General features: G+C 46.6%; 1 protein-coding gene across 15 annotated transcripts in view; it reads left to right on the top strand.

The window, feature by feature from the left end:
• The first annotated feature begins 2,657 nt into the window (after positions 1-2,657).
• Positions 2,658-19,113, top strand: part of LOC126983373 (serine-rich adhesin for platelets-like) — a 37,630-nt gene continuing 21,174 nt past the window's right edge. For 4 of the 15 annotated variants that reach the window (XM_050836113.1, XM_050836114.1, XM_050836121.1 and 1 more), the window contains exons 1-7: positions 2,661-3,646; positions 9,935-10,295; positions 17,069-17,164; positions 17,432-17,488; positions 17,745-17,930; positions 18,027-18,494; positions 18,614-18,979. In XM_050836113.1, coding sequence (XP_050692070.1) covers positions 3,518-3,646; positions 9,935-10,295; positions 17,069-17,164; positions 17,432-17,488; positions 17,745-17,930; positions 18,027-18,494; positions 18,614-18,979 — 1,663 coding nt within the window. In that variant the 5' untranslated portion in view covers positions 2,661-3,517. Of the gene's footprint in view, positions 3,647-9,934; positions 10,296-17,068; positions 17,165-17,431; positions 17,489-17,744; positions 17,931-18,026; positions 18,495-18,613; positions 18,980-19,113 lie in introns of all 15 variants that reach the window. The other 11 variants (XM_050836126.1, XM_050836124.1, XM_050836117.1 and 8 more) reach the window with 7 other exon arrangements.

The following is a 19,113-nucleotide window of genomic DNA, read 5'->3' as shown; positions in this document are numbered from 1 at the left end:
TATTTCTATTTAGGTGCTGCTGATACCGCCGGTAGGCTTTATTTAAGTCACTTCGACGGCCACAGTCCGTTGGTGGCGCAGGCGAGCTTTATTTATAGTGTCTGCCGTGACATATGACTTGCTTGTCCCATGGTGCCCCCCGCTGCTCCTCTTGACTAAGTCGCTGAAGTTAGGGTTGACTGAAGTCTTCCGACGCTCGGCGATGGTTGAAAAAGTCAGCGTTTTGGTGGGACTCGAACCTTGGACCACGCCTGCACGCTGACCACTCGGCCACAACCTCCCGTACTACCTCTACTACTACTACTACTACTACTACTACTACTACTACTTAATAATAATAATAATAATAATAATAATAATAATAATAATAATAATAATAATAATAATAATAATAATAATAATAATGTATATAATATTATCAATGCACCTCTTCTCACCTGCTCGTAATATTTCAATGACTGTAATTATCTCAGTCACTCTCTCCTCCTCCTCCTCCTCCTCCTCCTCGCCGGGAGTTATGTTATCCTTGTATAAGTCGCTGGTAAGGCCCCACCTGGAATACGCCGTGCAATTCTGGTCTCCATATTACAGGAAAGACATTGAATTACTTGAGAGAGTACAGCGCCGCGCCACGAAGATGATACCATCACTGAGGACGAAGCCCTATGAAGAGCGACTCGAGCGACTCAACCTCTTCACGTTGGAAAAGAGACGACTGCGGGAAGACATGATACAAGTCTTTAAGTACCTGAACAAGCTCAGCAACGTTGATCACTCCAAACTCTTCACGCTACTAACTAACCTGAGAACAAGAAACAACGGAAAAACAATTCAAGCAAAGCGATGCAATACCGACATCGGCAGGAGTTATTTCTCGAATAGAGTTGTTCGCCACTGGAACAGCCTTCCTGCAGAAGTGGTTAGCGCAGAGACCATCAACTCCTTCAAGAAACGCATTGATCGCCACTTTGCTGCATCGGGAGTGAACTGAACGTACCCAAGAGTAGATACACAAGTGCTTTAATCCTTCCCTGCAAGCCACTCCTATGGCAAACGGATTGATTAAATCACTGAACGCAGGCAGCCTAGTAATGAGCCAACTGGCTTTCTGCTGCCTGCTAGTCCATGTTTCCATGTTTCCTCCTCCTCCTCCTCCTCCTCCTCCTCCTCCTCCTCTTCTTCTTCCCGAGTCTCATCTGTTCACCTTCTATTTTACGTTTTCTATTCCATTAATAATTTCGTTTTCGACTTTCAGTACGGAGAAAGTTGCATTATGTTATTTTTTCCTTTGTGCATAGCGGATATATCTTTGACCTGTGTGTGTGTGTGTGTGTGTGTGTGTGTGTGTTTGAGTGTACTGTGTAGGTATGTGGGTGTATTTATAGGTCAAACAGGTGTATGTGTGTGTGTATGTTTGTGTGTGTGTGTGTGTGTGTGTGTGTGTGTGTGTGTGTGTGTGTGTGTGTGTGTGTGTGTGTGTGTGAGTCTGGCTTCAGCAGGTGTGAATTCAGGTGTGTCTTTCTCTCCTCTTTGAAATTTTTCGGTATTTTTCCACCCAACTGATTTCTAACATGTAAGCAAAGTCATTCACCAGCGATGCGTCTTCTTCCGTGTTGGGGCCACACACACACACACACACACACACACACACACACACACACACACACACACACACACACACACACACACACACATAGTCCCCCTCCCAACCCACCGACCCACCCACACAGCGCCCCCCCCCCCCTCCCTACACCTTTAATTCATCAGCTCACCTTTTGCTGACGTCACTTCCCATAAACCTCAATTTGGTCTTGATCCATTGCTGTGAAAGGCGATGAATGACTTGATCTTTAAAAGGGCAGCTGCGAGAGAGAGAGAGAGAGAGAGAGAGAGAGAGAGAGAGAGAGAGAGAGAGAGAGAGAGAGAGAGAGAGAGAGAGAGAGAAGCGTCAACATGCTTAGATACAATATTGTTAATTATTATTAGTTTGTAACTTATTATCCTATATATTATTATTATTATATTATTATTATTATTATTATGATTATTCTTATTATTATTATTATCATTGTGTGTGTGTGAGTGTGTGTGTTACACACACACACACACACACACACACACACACACACACACACACACACACACACACACACACACACACACACACACACACACAAGCAAGCACGCACATCAGTATTATGAAGTTATTAAAGGTCAAGTGTCTATGTTTTCAGGATTTTCACTATTGTCTGTATTGCACTTTTCTTGTATCTGTCTGTGCGCGCACGTATGGGGAGCAGCTTGTTGTGGTGTCGGACATTGTGGCGGGGAGTGTGTGTGTGTGTGTGTGTGTGTGTAATTGTCCGTGAGTGCGTGTCCGTGACTGCAGTGTGAGTGGGTGCGTGTATGTGTGTCAGTGTGTGCGGGCAAGGTCACGGTGCGCGCTGTGACTTATGTGTGTCAGGGGAAGGTGTGTCGCTGTGTCGCTGTGTCGAGCCTGTGGGAATATTTATGTAGATGTCATGCGGGAGAACCCGAGGCGGCCAGTGAGCTGCGTCTGGCCAGGAGGAGGAGGAAGAGGAGGAGGAAGAGAACAGGAAGGAGGAGAAAAGTAAAACTGTCGCAGTGTGTGTAAGGCCTATAGGTAATTATTTCTGTCGCTGATGCTGTCCTTCACCCGATCTGAATTCTTCCTGTTTTGGCCATTTGTCTGCTGGATCAGATAATTAACGTTTATGCTCATACAGAAACCATGATAACGGGGAGGGGGGGGGGGGGGTTCCGCGCTCTGCTTGCAACTTCAAACGTGGACAATTTATTTCCGATACAGCTCAGCGTAGTTATTCAACGGAAAAGGGTACACTAGTAACGCTCGTAACAGGACTCTTAAATTAACAAGTAAATCCGTCCCCGGTAAGGGCTGTTCACTGTGTGTTACGCAAGGGGTTTATTATGAAAAAATCTGCGATAAATCCACTTTTTGTGCCGCGGCCATGAATTCAGCTTCCGGAATTAAGGTCAGAGTGACGCTCCTCCGCTGTGGTTTGCTCCGTTGCTTCACCTTTCCTTTCGGTGACCCGAGGAGGGTGATTAGATAAGCCTGGCGCTGCGAGCCGCTGCCTGACCGCCATAATGCCTTACATGATCGTGAATAGCCACAGGTGTCGAAGGGAGGTTGCCAAACGTCTTCAGGGTCACGTCTTGGAGGAGCTCATGCCCTTCGTCAGTGTGCTTCGGCGCCGCTGTTTTTCCTCTGGCGAAGTGTTCCCTGCGAGGGACGGAGGAGCGTCACGGGGCACGGACGGCGGCGGTCTTGCAACAACCTTCCGGCAAATGTGTTGAAGAAGCGGCAGGTGCGTGGCCTTCAACGTGGCCACGGCAACACGCACAACACAGGTGTCTCGTGCACTGCGAGGCGAGGCGAGGCGGCAGCAGCGAAAACGCGCGACCCAGCCATCGTCTGGTGATTCCCGCTGGTGATTCAGGGCAGAGTCGCCGCCAGACCTTCGTCCTGACCATGGTCCGCTTCAAGCCCGCGCGGACCCCCGGGGCGCGACGCTTACTATGTCCCTTATCCCGCCTGCTGCGCCTGCTGCCCCTGCTTCCCTTGCTGCCTCTGCTCTCCCAGCCCGTCGCTGCCAGTCAGGTGAGGACGGTAAGACGACCACGGCCACGACAGCCGCCTCATATACCCACGGCCACCGCGGAGTGTGTATGGTGGGCGAGGAGAAGGAAACATGGCAATACGAGCAGATGATGGAGACGCTGCTGCCTTATAACCAGGCTGCCTGCTTGTATGATATAATAGGTTCGTCAGGATCTCCCGTGATCTAAGGAAGAGATTAAAGCACTTTCTCTACGCGCGTACGGGAATGACCACTTCAGTCCTGTTGCAACGAAGTAACGGTCACTCATTGCACGGAGGAGGAGGAGGAGGAGGAGGAGGAAGAGGAGGAGGGGGAGGAGGAGGAGGAGGAGGGAGCAGGGATGGCCAGGCAACAAAGCTTCTTGACTGATGGCGATGCTGCTTGCATTAATGGTTTAGCCTAACTGTCATGCACGGCTGTGACCTGCTGGCTCAGGCACTTGCTGTACGCACTTGCTTGATAACATAAAATCATAGGGAGTCTGCAAGAGGTCACTGGGCCTACACGGGGCGGATTCTGATTAACCTATCTCCACCTATCGGTCGCTATCCTCCCTAGCCATGAATTTGTCTTATCTTTTCTTGAAGGATCTATCGTATAATTTCTTGAAGGATCTATGGTATTGGGATTCACCACGCGATTGCCAAGTCTGCTCTGCGCTTCCTCTACTCCATTAGTAAACAAACAATTCCCGATGTCTTTGTTGAATCTGAATTCATCCAACTTACGATCATTACTAAGGTCGATATTGTCAGACGCTTCCGCCTCTCACATCAATTATTTCCAAAGTCAAAAAAGATCAGTCGAGTTCTAAAGAGTGTTTTTAGGTTCATGGTACAGAAGAACGGTCAAGCTACCACCAGGGTCATTAAACTACCCCTGGAAATGCACAAAACTCCAGTGAAAGCTTTGTCAAATATTTGTGCTTGGGCGCCGAAATGAATATAGACATAAGCGTACGACAAACAGGGGGCTAATTCCATCGCCTGGCTGACTGAGGGACTGACTGAAACACGGAGTGACGGGCTAACGGACGCTTTCTCCAGTCCAGTCAATACGGGGAAGATTTACATGATAACAACACTTTCCACATACTATTAACACCTCCCTCGCGAGTTTCTTTTCCGGACTAAAAATAACAAAACACTCGCTTTGACTTTCCCGTAAGAGATTCCGGAAGCCTTCATACTATTCATGAGAGAGAGAGAGAGAGAGAGAAGTCAAACCCAGACCTTTCCCTTTAAATCGAAAACCACGTGTCCATAGCAGAAGGTTGCCAATTAAGGTGCATGGCAGTTATTCGGCTCAGGTAAACACGCTCTGAGGGCACCTAGCGGGAGTGTGTGCGTGTGTGTGTGTGTGTGTGTGTGTGTGTGTGTGTGTGTGTGTGTGTGTGTGTGTGTGTGTTTGAGGGGGGAGATAAATACAGGTTAGATCGCTTGCCGTCACCGTGAAAAAAGAAAATCTCGTTAGTGTTAAATTTGAATCTCCATTTTATTTTATTTGATGTATTAAAAGGAAATGACGAATAGATGAATGAAACTGCGTGTATGGCTGACTTAGCATAGATGACTGAATGACTGGCTTAGCAAATACTTATAGATGACTGAATGGCTTATGTATAGGTGAATGAATGGCTGGGTTACTATATAATCATTGTTGACTGAATGGCCTAATTATAGAGGAATGAATGGCTGACTTAGTAAATGCTTATAGTAGGTACGTGATCAGATGTTTACGAGTATTTTCTAACCAATTTGTGTTCATAAATGGTACTGGCGCTGTGAATGGCCCAGCTGAACACCTGTTAAATGCCTCTAATAGCGAACATGATTCCTGTGATGTGCATTAGATTAGACTCGACCAAAGTGTTGTAACATGGTGTGGGAACTGATTTTCTTTTCGATGCGGCGTTTTCTTGAGTAGGAGATGGAAAACATTGGGAAAGTCTCGTGTCCGCTAGTGAATAAATATACGCTTACGACTATATATAATGCTGATGGAGATGATGGTAATAAGCTCTCCGTGTGTTGATGTAAGCCGGTGGAGCGGCGCGCTAATAGGGTAACGAAGGCTTGATTAAAAGTGGCTGGCGTTGCATTAAGCCGCGCGGTAAGGCCGTGAGGGAGAGTAGAGTCATTTACATTGAATTTACATGACATTTACATAAGACCAAATTACCTACTGGCCGCTGGAAAAAAGTTGATGTGTGTTGGGGAGAACAGAGAATGGGAAAAAAGATTAAGGTAGAGAAAAATACATAGGTAGATGAATAGATAGAGAGATACATAGATAGATAGACAGATAGATAAATAGATAAAAATATAGATAGATAGAGAGGAGAGACAGACAGACAGAGGCATGCATACATACATACATACATACATACATGCATATTGACATACATACAGAGAGAGTAGCGTTAATAAGAAAACAAAATAAGAAATAAATTACAGGAGAGAGAGGGAGGAGGAGGAGGAGGAGGAGGAGAATATTTGGCAGGGGAAAAATCTCTTGTTGGAAAGGTACGAAAACGGAACCAAAAAATAATAAAAATAATAAAGAATGAACGGAATGAAATTAGAGAGGGGAAAAAATATATATTATGAGTGAATACTTTATCGCCGGTAATGGAAGATGCGGCGCCGTGGAGGAAGGAAGATGAATATTAGAAACTCATTACTACCTGAGAGAGAGAGAGAGAGAGAGAGAGAGAGAGAGAGAGAGAGAGAGAGAGAGAGAGAGAGAGAGAGAGAGAGAGAGAGAGAGAGAGAGAGAGAGAGAGAGAGAGCGCACGCCCTTAAACTTGCACGCATTAGATTTTTTGGACCGTTATAGAAACATTCAGGTTAAAAGTCTCCTCCTCCTCCTCCTCCTCCTCCTCCTCCTCCTCCTCCTCCTCCTCCTCCTCCTCCTCCTCCTCCTCTTCTTCTTCCTTCCCTTTCTCCCCTTCCTCATTCTACTCTTCCTCCTCTCTCCTCTTCCTTCTCTTTTTATTTCTTCTTCTTCTTCCTCCTCCTCCTCCTCCTCTTCTTCCTTCCCTTTCTCCCCTTCCTCATTCTACTCTTTCTCCTCTCTCCTCTTCCTTCTCTTCTTCTTATTTCTTCTTCTTCTTCCTCCTCCTCCTCCTCCTCCTCTTCCTCTTCCTCCTCCTCCTCCATTCAGCACGCGTCAGCTGGCTAATTGATAAACATATATTCCGTCACAGTGACCTACAAACACTAGAGGCAAACAGACACCTCCTCTTGACTCACTCACTCCTCTCCTCTTGCCTCTTGATGTTCTCCTCTTCCCTCTTGTTTCCTCTTCTTCCTGTTTCCTGTTTGTTGTTTTCGATGTTTCCTTTTTTTGCTTTTTTCCTCTTTTTTCCTCTTTTTTCCTCCTCTTTCCTCTTTGCTTTTTCTTTCCTGTTCTTCCTCTTTAATCTTTGTTGCTTTCTTTCCTTCCTCTTTTCTTCCTCTTTTCTGATTCCTTTTTCACTTCTTCCTCTTTCCTCCTCTTCCTCTTTACTCTTTGATAATTCCTTCTTTTCCTCTTACTTTGTTCCTCTTTGATGTTTCACTAATTTTACCCTTTCCTTTTATTCTCGTCTTTCTCCTCTCCTTTCTCTTTCTTATGCTTGATTCTTTTTTCTCTCTTCTCTTAATCTTCTTTTTTTCCTATTTTTATTTTCTGTTTCATTCCCGTCTTTCTCCTCCTCCTCCTCCTCCTCCTCTTCCTTCTCCTCCCTCTTTCTCCTCTCTCTTTTCCTGTTTCATTCCCATTTCTTCCTCCTCTTTCTCCTCTCTCTTTTCGTCTCATTCCCTCCTCCTCCTCCTCCTCCTCCTCCTGTAATATGTCAATAAAGTAACACTTATTTAATTTTCCACACAAAGAGATGATACTCACGGTGCAAATTAACGTGAAATTTGGGTTAGCATGTTAATAGGGAAAGGAAGAGAGTTTCAGAAAGAAAGAGAGAGAGAGAGAGAGAGAGAGAGAGAGAGAGAGAGAGAGAGAGAGAGAGAGAGAGAGAGAGAGAGAGAGAGAGAGAGAGAGAGAGAGAGAGAGAGAGAGAGATTAAATAAGAAAAAAAAGATAGATAAATAGATAGGTTGATAGACAGCCAGATAGATAGATGACTTAATAGCTAAATAGACAGAGAGGGAGACTATCACTAAATATAAATGAAGAGTAGATGAAAAATGAAAAATGAAAAAGAAAAAATGAAATGGCAAAGGGAAAAAATGTAATGCATGATGAAAAACGAAAATGAAAAGAATGAAATGAGAAATGAAAATAAAAAAATAAAATAAAAAATGAAAAAAATGAAAATGAATAGTGAAAACTGGAAATGAAAAAAAATGAAAATGAAAAATGAAAATGAAGAAATGAAAAATGAGAAATTAAAATGAAAAAGCGAAAAAAATAAAAATGAAAAAGTGAAAATTGAAAATGACAAAATGAAAAAAAAAAAAAATCATGTCTCCTCAACCTCTCCCTCCATCCCCTGACATTTTGATCCAGTAATGCCTCGCGTGGCTCACCTTTGATGGCGCTACAGGTGTTAGAGGGCCATCACACCTGCCGCAGCGAGATACAGACGCGTAGTATTTGCCTTGGAGTCGTGAATACCTGTGGAAGGAGGCAAATTAATACTGAGGTTTCTGGTAGGTTACGAGTATCCTTACCTGTGTTTTTTGCCTCCGTATTTTGCTCTGTTACTCTCTCTCTCTCTCTCTCTCTCTCTCTCTCTCTCTCTCTCTCTCTCTCTCTCTGTGATTTTTATTATTATCTCGTTTAGTAACACACACACACACACACACACACACACACACACGCACACACACACACACACACACACACACACACACACACACACACACACACACACACACACACACACACACACACACACAGCTGTACCTCGTGTCAAGCTAATTACCAAGTTAAAAAGGGACTGAGGAACCCTTTCAAGAGAGAGAGAGAGAGAGAGAGAGAGAGAGAGAGAGAGAGAGAGAGAGAGAGAGAGAGAGAGAGAGAGAGAGAGAGAGAGAGAGAGAAGGGGGGGGGGGGGGGCGTAACACTACCGGATGTGGGTTGTGGCGTGAACGTGAGAAAAGACCAAGTTTAATTTTTTAGAAAGTTTTGAATAAATAGAGATTGCGGTTGATGATGATGATGATGATGATGGTGATGATGATGGTGATGTTGGAAGGTTAACTGTACTGAGTGTTTATTAATTGCTGCTGCTGTTGTTGTTGGTGGTGGTGGTGATGGTGGCGGTGTTGTTGTGTTGTTGTTGATGTTGATGTTGATGTTGGTGGTGGTGGTGAGAGTGAAAGCTGCGGTGGTGGTGGTGGTGGTGGTGGTGACAGATGTGGTGACTTAGTGGGTGTTAACTAATTTGTTGATGTCAGTGACTTTTACTTAGAAACTTGTGGGGGTGAAGGGGGTGATGGTAGTGATTGTAGTGGTAGTGACAGAAGGTGGTAGTAATAGTAGTAGAAGTAGTAGTAGTAGTAGTAGTAGTAGTAGTAGTAGTAGTAGTAGTAGTAGTAGTAGTAGTAGTAGTAGTAGTAGTAGTAGTAGTAGTAGTAGTGGTGGTGGTAGTAGTAGTAGCAGTAGTAGTAGTAGTAGTAGTAATAGTAGCAGTAATAAAAGCAGTAGCAGAATCATTAATAAATCAAAGTTACATGAATGAAAAATTGCATGAATACTACAATAAGAAAGACAGCCTTTAATTTTCTTCATAGGACTTGGTGGTGGTGGTGGCGGTGATGGCGGCGGCCGCGGTTGTAATGGTTAATATTGTTGTCGCGGCGGTAATGTCATAATTGTGTAATACTGTCAAAGGAAGCACACACGCCAAGCCCCTTCCGCCGGCCGAGAGGAGAGCAAGGAAATAATACTCTAATAGGATCAGAAGCGATTCCTGAAGAGGCGCTGATGTGTGTTTCGCAAGGCTTATGGCGGCGGAAAACACGGTGCTTGAAAGGGTTATGTCTGGTGAATGCTGCCCCTCTCTCTCTCTCTCTCTCTCTCTCTCTCTCTCTCTCTCTCTCTCTCTCTCTCTCTCTCTCTCTCTCTCTCTCTCTCTCTCTCTCTCTCTCTCTCTCTCTCTCTCTCTCTCTCTCTCTCTCTCTCTCTCTCTATCTCTCTCTCTCTCTCTCTCTCTCTCTCTCTCTCTCTCTCTCTCTCTCTCTCTCTCTCTCTCTCTCTCTCTCTCTCTCTCTCATCATTCTCTAGCTTAATCTTCTCTTCTTTAGCTCCCCTTTACTACCTCCATGTCTCCCTCTCGTCCGCAGCATCAGTTTGAGGATGACGTGGTGTTCTACAAGAAGAGTGGGGAGGGTTGGCTGCGATGCGTTGCTCACCTCCGCTTTTCTGTGGCGCCGCGGGTGTCTGGCTCTCTGGCGGGGCTGGAATGTGTCCCGACTACTTGGCACGAGGGGAAGGTCGGCCAAAGCGGCACAGGCACTCACCGGTCTACTGCGGGTTTTGACTGCGAGGAGGTGCACCCTGCGCCTTGGTGGCCTGAGAGCTGGGATAAGAGGATCGGGGAATGCCGGGAAAAGTTGTCCGCCTCCTCCTCTTCTAACTCTTACTTGCAGTCCCCCTCGTCCTCCTTCACATCCTCGACAAGCCAGAGTAAATCTTCCTTCCTCGGTGAGTTCCCTTCTGCTTCCCTCACTGCCGCGTTCTCCCACGAGCCGTCCGTGAAGATGCAAGGCGTTGGGGACTCTTTTGCCTCCTCCCCAGCCGTCTCTGCCCCCGCTCCACCCATCGCCACAGCCTCGCCCTTTGTTCTGATTCCCACTGAACTGGTGTCTACGTTCTCAGCTGGTCATACCTCTACCGTCTCTGCCTCCATGAGCTCCCCATCACATTCTGTCCTTTCGCCCACAGATGTAGTTCCCACCCACGTACAATCACACACCATCACCCCGACTGATTCATTATCCATGCCAGCTGCAGTCTTTGGCCCCAAGAGCTCCTCATCAATCCCCAGTACCTCGTGCTATAAACTGACGGGCGCAAATGCAGTTCCCCCACACGCACCATCCCACACCACCACCCCGACGGCTTCACTATCCATCCCTACTGCAAACTTCGGTCCCTCATTCACTCCCATAGACCCTCCCATCTCCTCCATCTCCACACAGTCGATAGGGCATACCAACCCTGCTCTCAATCCCACGGCGTCCACTCTCACCCCCATTACCTCATTTGGCCCCCCAGTTCACTCCTCCGGTACCGCTTCCTCCTCCATTGGGCCTCCAGTTTCCTCGTTTGTCACCAGTAAGAGCAGTAACGGCTTCGTATCCCTCGACTGCCTCTGTGAGAACTCCCTAAGTCTTGATTGTCTCTGTGAGGACCTGAGTGGTGTTTTGCCGTCCGGCCTCGACTGTCTCTGTGAACCAAGCAGTCACAGCGGCAGCGTCAGTAGTAGTTTTAGCTGTAGTAGTAGTTTCAGCAGCAGTAGTAGTAGCCAAAGTGGTGTGAGCAGTTTCAGCATAAAAAGTAGTCAAAGTAGAAGTAGTAGAAGTAGTCGTAGCAGCAGTAGTAGTGATAGTAGTAGTAGTAGTAGTAGTAGTAGCCTTAGTAGTAGCAGCAGACCCAGCAGCAGCAGTAGCAGTCTCAGTAGTAGCAGCAGTCTCAGCAGTCTCAGCAGTAGCAGAAGCAGCAGCAGTCTCAGTAGTAGCAGCAGTCTGAGCAGTCTCAGTAGTAGCAGCAGTCTCAGTAGTAGCAGCAGTCTCAGCAGTAGCAGCAGTCTCAGTAGTAGCAGCAGACCCAGCAGCAGCAGTAGCAGTCTCAGTAGTAGCGGTAGTCTCAGCAGTCTCAGCAGTAGCAGAAGCAGCAGCAGCAGCAGTCTCAGTATTAGCAGCAGCTTCAGCAGTCTCAGCAGTAGCAAAAGTAGCAGCAGCCTCAGTAGTAGCAGCAGTCTGAGCAGTCTCAGTAGTAGCAGCAGTCTGAGCAGTCTCAGTAGTAGCAGCAGTCTCAGTAGTAGCAGCAGTCTCAGTAGTAGCAGCAGTCTCAGTAGTAGCAGCAGTCTCAGCAGTAGCAGCAGTCTCAGTAGTAGCAGCAGTCTCAGCAGTAGCAGCAGTCTCAGCAGTCTCAGCAGTAGCAGCAGTCTCAGTAGTAGCAGCAGTTTCAGTAGTAGCAGCAGTCTCAGCAGTAGCAGCAGTCTCAGCAGTAGCAGCAGTCTCAGTAGTAGCAGCAGTCTCAGCAGTAGCAGCAGTCTCAGTAGTAGCAGCAGTCTGAGCAGTCTCAGTAGTAGCAGCAGTCTCAGCAGTAGCAGCAGTCTGAGCAGTCTCAGTAGTAGCAGCAGTCTCAGCAGTAGCAGCAGTCTCAGTAGTAGCAGCAGTCTGAGCAGTCTCAGCAGTAGCAGCAGTCTCAGTAGTAGCAGCAGTCTCAGCAGTAGCAGCAGTCTCAGTAGTAGCAGCAGTCTCAGCAGTAGCAGCAGTCTCAGTAGTAGCAGCAGTCTGAGCAGTCTCAGTAGTAGCAGCAGTCTCAGCAGTAGCAGCAGTCTCAGTAGTAGCAGCAGTCTGAGCAGTCTCAGTAGTAGCAGCAGTCTCAGCAGTAGCAGCAGTCTCAGTAGTAGCAGCAGTCTCAGCAGTAGCAGCAGTCTCAGCAGTAGCAGCAGTCTCAGTAGTAGCAGCAGTCTGAGCAGTCTCAGCAGTAGCAGCAGTCTCAGTAGTAGCAGCAGTCTGAGCAGTCTCAGTAGCAGCAGCAGTAGCAGCAGTCTCAGTAGTAGCAGCAGTCTCAGCAGTCTCAGTAGTAGCAGCAGTCTAAGCAGTCTCAGTAGTAGCAGCAGTCTCAGCAGTAGCAGCAGTCTCAGTAGTAGCAGGAGTCTCAGCAGTAGCAGCAGTCTCAGTAGTAGCAGTCTCAGTAGTAGCAGCAGTCTCAGCAGTAGCAGCAGTCTCAGTAGTAGCAGCAGTCTCAGCAGTAGCAGCAGTCTCAGTAGTAGCAGCAGTCTCAGTAGTAGCAGCAGTCTCAGCAGTAGCAGCAGTCTCAGTAGTAGCAGCAGTCTCAGTAGTAGCAGCAGTCTCAGTAGTAGCAGCAGTCTGAGCAGTCTCAGCAGTAGCAGCAGTCTCAGTAGTAGCAGCAGTCTGAGCAGTCTCAGTAGTAGCAGCAGTCTCAGCAGTAGCAGCAGTCTCAGTAGTAGCAGCAGTCTCAGCAGTAGCAGCAGTCTCAGTAGTAGCAGCAGTCTGAGCAGTCTCAGCAGTAGCAGCAGTCTCAGTAGTAGCAGCAGTCTGAGCAGTCTCAGCAGTAGCAGCAGTCTCAGCAGTAGCAGCAGTCTCAGTAGTAGCAGCAGTCTGAGCAGTCTCAGTAGTAGCAGCAGTCTCAGCAGTAGCAGCAGTCTCAGCAGTAGCAGCAGTCTGAGCAGTCTCAGTAGTAGCAGCAGTTTCAGCAGTCTGAGCAGTCTCAGTAGTAGCAGCAGTTTCAGCAGTAGCAGCAGTCTCAGTAGTAGCAGCAGTCTCAGCAGTCTGAGCAGTCTCAGTAGTAGCAGCAGTCTCAGCAGTCTGAGCAGTCTCATTAGTAGCAGCAGTCTCAGCAGTAGCAGAAGTAGCAACAGTCTCAGGAGTAGCAGCAGTCTCAGCAGTAGCAGCAGCCTCAGCAGTAGGAGCAGTCTCAGCAGTCTTAGCAGTAGCAGAAGTAGCAGCAGTCTCAGCAGAATCAGTAGTAGGAGTAGTCTCAGCAGTAGAAGCAGTCTCAACAGTAGTAGCAGTAGCAGCAGTAGCAGTAGTAGCAGTAGTAGCCAAAGTGGCGTGAGCAGTTTCAGCATAAAAAGTAGTCAAAGTAGAAGTAGTACAAGTAGTCGTAGTAGTAGTAGTAGTATTAGTAGCAGCAGCAGTAGTAGTAGTAGTGGTGGCAGTAGTAGTAGTAGTAGTAGTAGTAGTAGTAGTAGTAATAGTAGTGGTAGAAGTAGAAGCAGCAGCAGCAGCAGTAGTAGTAGTAGTAGTAGTAGTAGTAGTAGTAGTAGTAGTAGTAGCCTTGGTAGTAGCAGCAGACCCAGCAGTCTCAGCAGTAGCAGAAGTAGCAGCAGTCTCAGTAGTAGCAGCAGTTTTAGCAGTTTCAACAGTAGCAGCAGTCTCAGCAGTCTCAGCAGTAGCAGAAGTAGCAGCAGTCTCAGCAGTAGCAGCAGTTTCAGCAGTCTCAACAGTAGCAACAGTCTCAGCAGTCTCAGTAGTAGCAGCAGTCTCAGCAGTCTCAGTAGTAGCAGCAGTCTCAGCAGTAGCAACAGTCTCAGCAGTCTCAGTAGTAGCAGCAGTCTCAGCAGTCTCAGTAGTAGCAGCAGTCTCAGCAGTCTCAGCAGTCTCAGTAGTAGCAGCAGTCTCAGCAGTAGCAGCAGTCTCAGCAGTCTCAGCAGTCTCAGTAGTAGCAGCAGTCTCAGCAGTCTCAGTAGTAGCAGCAGTCTCAGCAGTCTCAGCAGTCTCAGTAGTAGCAGCAGTCTCAGCAGTCTCAGCAGTCTCAGTAGTAGCAGCAGTCTCAGCAGTCTCAGTAGTAGCAGCAGTCTCAGCAGTCTCAGTAGTAGCAGCAGTCTCAGCAGTCTCAGCAGTCTCAGCAGTAGCCTCAGCAGTAGCAGCAGCGCCACTAGTAGCAGCGGTCTCAGCAGTAGCAGAAGTAGCAGTAGTCTCAGCAGTATCAGCAGTAACAGCAGCCTCAGTAGTAGCAGCAGTTTCAGCAGTATCAGCAGTATCAGCAGCCTCGGTAATAGCAGCAGTTTCAGCAGTATCAGCAGTATCAGCAGCCTCAGTAGTAGCAGCAGTATCAGCAGTATCAGCAGTCTCAGTAGTAGCAGTAGTCTCAGCAGTTTCAGCAGTATCAGCAGCCTCAGTAGTAGCAGCAGTTTCAGCAGTATCAGTAGCCTCAGTAGTAGCAGCAGTTTCAGCAGTATCAGCAGTATCAGCAGACTCAGTAATAGCAGCAGTCTCAGTAGTGTCAGCAGTAGCAGCACCGTCAGTTGTATCAGCAGCCTCAGTAGTAGCAGCAGATTCATAAGTAGTAGTATGAGTAGTGGTAGTAGTAATAGTAGTAGTATTAGTAGTATTAGTAGTATTAGTATTAGTAGTAGCAGTAGTAGTAGCAGTAGTAGTAGTAGCAGTAGTAGTAGTAGCAGTAGTAGTAGTAGTAGTAGTAGTAGTAGTAGCAGCACCAGGTTGTCAAGAAGCAGTTCTTCAAGTTCTGTTGTCACAAGCCCAGGTTCAGGCAGCAGTTTGTCTTCCTCAAGTTCAGCGGCCTCACAAAACTCCCTCTTTTCGTCCTTCTCCCACCTGCCGGTAGAGTGTTCGAGCCCCTCGGGAAGCCTCCACTCCGTCACCTTAGTAACGCTCCCTCCTGACACAACGCCTAGTACTCCAATTACAGCGTTACAGAGGTCCAGTTCATCAGTTTCAGCGTCTTTCACTTCAAGATCTTCGTTTTCAAGGTCCAGCAGGTCGCCTTCAGCCTCCAGTGGTCTCCTATGTTCAAGTTTTACAAGTGTCTCCTCACCTTTCTCAGGCGTTTTATCTTGTGCAGATTCTTCTCTCTCTTGCTCAAGTTCAAATGTTCTTTCCATTGAAAGTTCAAGCAGTATATGTTTCTCCTCTGCTTTAAGTTCTCAAAGTTCATCAAGAATGGCAAGATCATCCTTTTCAAGTTCAAGCACTTTCTCTTCTTCAACCTCAAGGTGTTTCTCTTCAAGTGCAAGCAGTTTCTCTTCTCCAAGTTCAAGCAGTTTCTCTACTTCAAGTTCAGTTAGTTTCTCTTCAAGTTCAAGCAGTTTTCTTTCTCCAAGTTTAGGCAGTTTATCTTCTCCAAGTTCAAGCAGTTTCTCTTCAAGTTCAAGCAGTTTATCCTCTCCAAGTTCAAGCAGTTTCTCTTCTCCAAGCTCAAGCAGTTTCTCTTCTCCAAGTTCAAGCAGTTTATCTTCTCCAAGTTCAAGCAGTTTATCCTCTCCAAGTTCAAGCAGTTTCTCTTCTCTAAGTTCAAGCAGTTTATCTTCTCCAAGTTCAAGCAGTTTATCATCTCCAAGTTCAAGCAGTTTCTCTTCTCCAAGTTCAAGCAGTTTATCCTCTCCAAGTTCAAGCAGTTTCTCTTCTCCAAGTTCAAGCAGTTTATCTTCTCCAAAGTCAAGCAGTTTCTCTTCTCCAAGTTCAAGCAGTTTATCCTCTCCAAGTTCAAGCAGTTTCTCTTCTCCAAGTTCAAGCAGTTTCTCTTCTCCAAGTTCAAGCAGTTTCTCTTCTCCAAGTTCAAGCAGTTTCTCTTCTCCAAGTTCAAGCAGTTTATCTTCTCCAAAGTCAAGCAGTTTTTCTTCAAGTTCTAGCAGTTTCTCTTCCCCAAGTTCAAGACGTTTCTCATCTTCAAGTTCAAGGCATTTATCTTCAAGTTCAAGCGGCTTCCCTTCTCCATGTTCAAGCAGTTTCTCTTCTTCAAGTTCAAGACGTTTCACTTCAAGTTCAAGTAGTTTTCCTTCTCCAGGTTCAAGCAGTTTCTCTTCTTCAAATTCAAGATGTTTCTCTTCTACAAGCTCAAGCAGTATTCCTTCTTCAAGTTCAAGCAGTTTCTCATCTTCAAGTTCAAGCAATTTTCCTTCTTCAAGTTCAAGACTTTTCTCTTCAAGTTCAAGCAATCTTACTCCTTTAAGTTCAGTCAGTTCCTCATCTTCAAGTTCAAGACGTTTCTCTTCAAGTTCAAGCGGTTTCTCTTCTTCATCAAGCAGTTTTCCTTTATCAAGTTCAAGCTGCTCTTCTACAAGCTCGAGTAGTAGCTCCTCTTCAGAAGCTCAAAGTTCGTCTGCTTCCTCCTGCTGCCTCCTCCTGCTGTCTGTCTCTTCACGTTCAAGTTCTCTCAGCTCTTCTCCTCAAGTTGATATCAGTTTAAGTAGCTCAAGTTCCAGCTGTGAGTATTTAAATGTTTCTTCCTTAAGTTTGTGTTGCCGTCTTTGCACAAGTGTCTGTGTGTTGGATGGTTTTGTTTTGCTAACCACTTTGTTTTGAGCGTGGTGTGTAGGCGGCAGGACATGGCTAGTGTGGAAACTTCATCATTGTTTTTCAAGGTGCACGATTGTAATGTTTTTATATGCATGTTTTCTTGCAAAGATATATATTTACCGTCTCTCAGAGGTGAGTGGTGTAGCTCACAGAAAGGCAAGGTAATTTCTAATGATGTTTAATGAGCATTTTGCAGTGTTAAATTTGAGACAGATTCATCGTGCAGTGCTAATGCTTGGGAAGAGTAGAGTAGCGAATTCCAGGCAGACGTGTTAAGTTAGAATATTATACTCGTATTGCACTGCACAGCTTACGACAAAACGACGATCAGTCAGACAGGCAGACCGACTGACAGGCAGATGGACAGACAGTCAGAGAAACATACAGACAGAGACAGACAGGTGAAATGAGAGATAATGTCACGGTATATTATCATACTTGCAACTGGTATTCTTGTGGCAGAGTCAGCCAGAGACAGCAGCAGCGTCAGCAGCAGCAGCGGAGGAGAAAGTAAATCATCCACCCCTCTCGACTGCCTGTGTGAGGAGAGTGGCTCAAGTAAGTGTGGGAGAGGAGGAGTTGCAGTGGCGATGAATGTCTCAGTAATGTTTTGTTTTACGATTCAGCAAACTGGGCAAGATCAAGACAAGAAAAGTAATGGCAAAATATAGTTCCAGAGAAGCTGGTCTTGATAATCTGAATAAAAAATGCGAGTGAGGTTGAGCTGAGGGGTGTGTGTGTTCCAGTTTTAGTCTTCCATGCGATCACTGAGTAACAAAGATTTTCCTTCTTATAAGACTTTAAAATTTCCTCTCTCGTTCTCAGGTTCATCGCTCAGTCAGGGATCGAGTGGCGGCTTCGTGACCTCCAGCTCCCAGACGTGTAAGTGTTGAGCTCTTATTTCTACAAAACACAATCCAGCAGATCAGTAATTCTTAATAAATGCCCCTAAAAAGAACTGCAGCAGGCTAGAAATGGGACGTATTTTGTTTGTATACCGTTTGAACTAAAATAGATTCAAATTGCTTAGAAAAAAACTTCCCAAGATCAAGTCCAATGGGTCACAAGAATGGAAGTTGTTGAATAGAATTTGTTGGTCCGTGTTTGGAGGCCGTCAACACTTTCAACCCTCACACAGCCGGCGCAGAATCAGGGCAGGTCCCACTCTCACGAAGCTCAGGCAGTGCAGCGGAAAGCTCGAATCTGCCATCAAGTTCTAATAGCGCTTTGACGGTCGTTGTTCCATCAAGCTCAAGTTCCTCCCCAGGACTTAGTGTCAGTGCTTCATCTCCCAGTAGATCGTTTTCAGTCATAGCAAGTTTAAGTAAGTTTGAGATTCGTTCTACGAGTTTGCATAAATTTATTGCTCATAATCTCTCTCTTTTGCCACACATCCATCCTCCAATGCCTTTATTTTCAGCCTCTGTCTCGGCAAGCTCAGCCCCCTCCAGGGTTGAGGGCTCAAGGTCAAGCGTGTCAACTAACTCTGCTCCTCAAGGAAACTCGTATTCAAGCACCTCAGAAAACTCTGATTCAGTAACATCAGGCTCAATAAGCTCAGCGTTCAATGAAGGCTTCTCAGCCTCCAGCAGCACCAGCAGCTCAGCGTTCAATGAAGGCTTCTCAGCCTCCAGCAGCACCAGCAGCTCAGCGTTCAATGAAGGCTTCTCAGCCTCCAGCAGCACCAGCAGCTCAGCGTTCAATGAAGGCTTCTCAGCCTCCAGCAGCACCAGCAGCTCAGCGTTCAGTGAAGGTTTATCAGCCTCCAGCAGCACCAGCAGCTCAGCGTTCAGTGAAGGCTTATCAGCCTCCAGCAGCACCAGCAGTTCAGCGTTCAGTGAAGGTTTATCAGTCTCCAGCAGCACCAGCAGCTCAGCGTTCAGTGAAGGTTTATCAGCCTCCAGCAGCACCAGCAGTTCAGCGTTCAGTGAAGGTTTATCAGCCTCCAGCAGCACCAGCAGTTCAGCGTTCAGTGAAGCAGAACCAGCAGATCAGCGTTCAGTGAAGGCTTATCGGTCTCCAGCAGCACCAGCAGCTCAGCGTTCAGTGAAGGTTTATCAGCCTCCAGCAGCACCAGCAGTTCAGCGTTCAGTGAAGGTTTATCAGCCTCCAGCAGCACCAGCAGTTCAGCGTTCAGTGAAGGCTTATCGGTCTCCAGCAGCACCAGCAGCTTATGGTCAATCTCTGCCGATAATTCTATATATGAAGGAAGTCAATGTTCCAGTAGTGAAGATATTTACTCTTCAGTAATGTCGAGTTCCGCCAGTCAAGGCCCCTCGCCCGCGCTGAGCCGGGTCAGCAGCAGCAGCAGCAGCAGCAGCATCGGCGGCAGCAGCTCAGACGACTGCCTCTGCTTTGAGTCTTCCAGTTCAAGTAAGATAATCGCAAAGTATTGGCATTAAAAAAAAAAAAACTCGAAGCCATGCAAACCTTGCCTTGCCTTGCTTGTGGAAATAACTTTGACAAAAGCAAATGTTTTCCTTTACACTTCAATCATAATATCCAGT

Source organism: Eriocheir sinensis, chromosome 53, assembly GCF_024679095.1.
Source record: "Eriocheir sinensis breed Jianghai 21 chromosome 53, ASM2467909v1, whole genome shotgun sequence".
Classification (NCBI taxonomy): domain Eukaryota; kingdom Metazoa; phylum Arthropoda; class Malacostraca; order Decapoda; family Varunidae; genus Eriocheir; species Eriocheir sinensis.
This window is presented reverse-complemented; position numbering and strand designations above follow the sequence as displayed.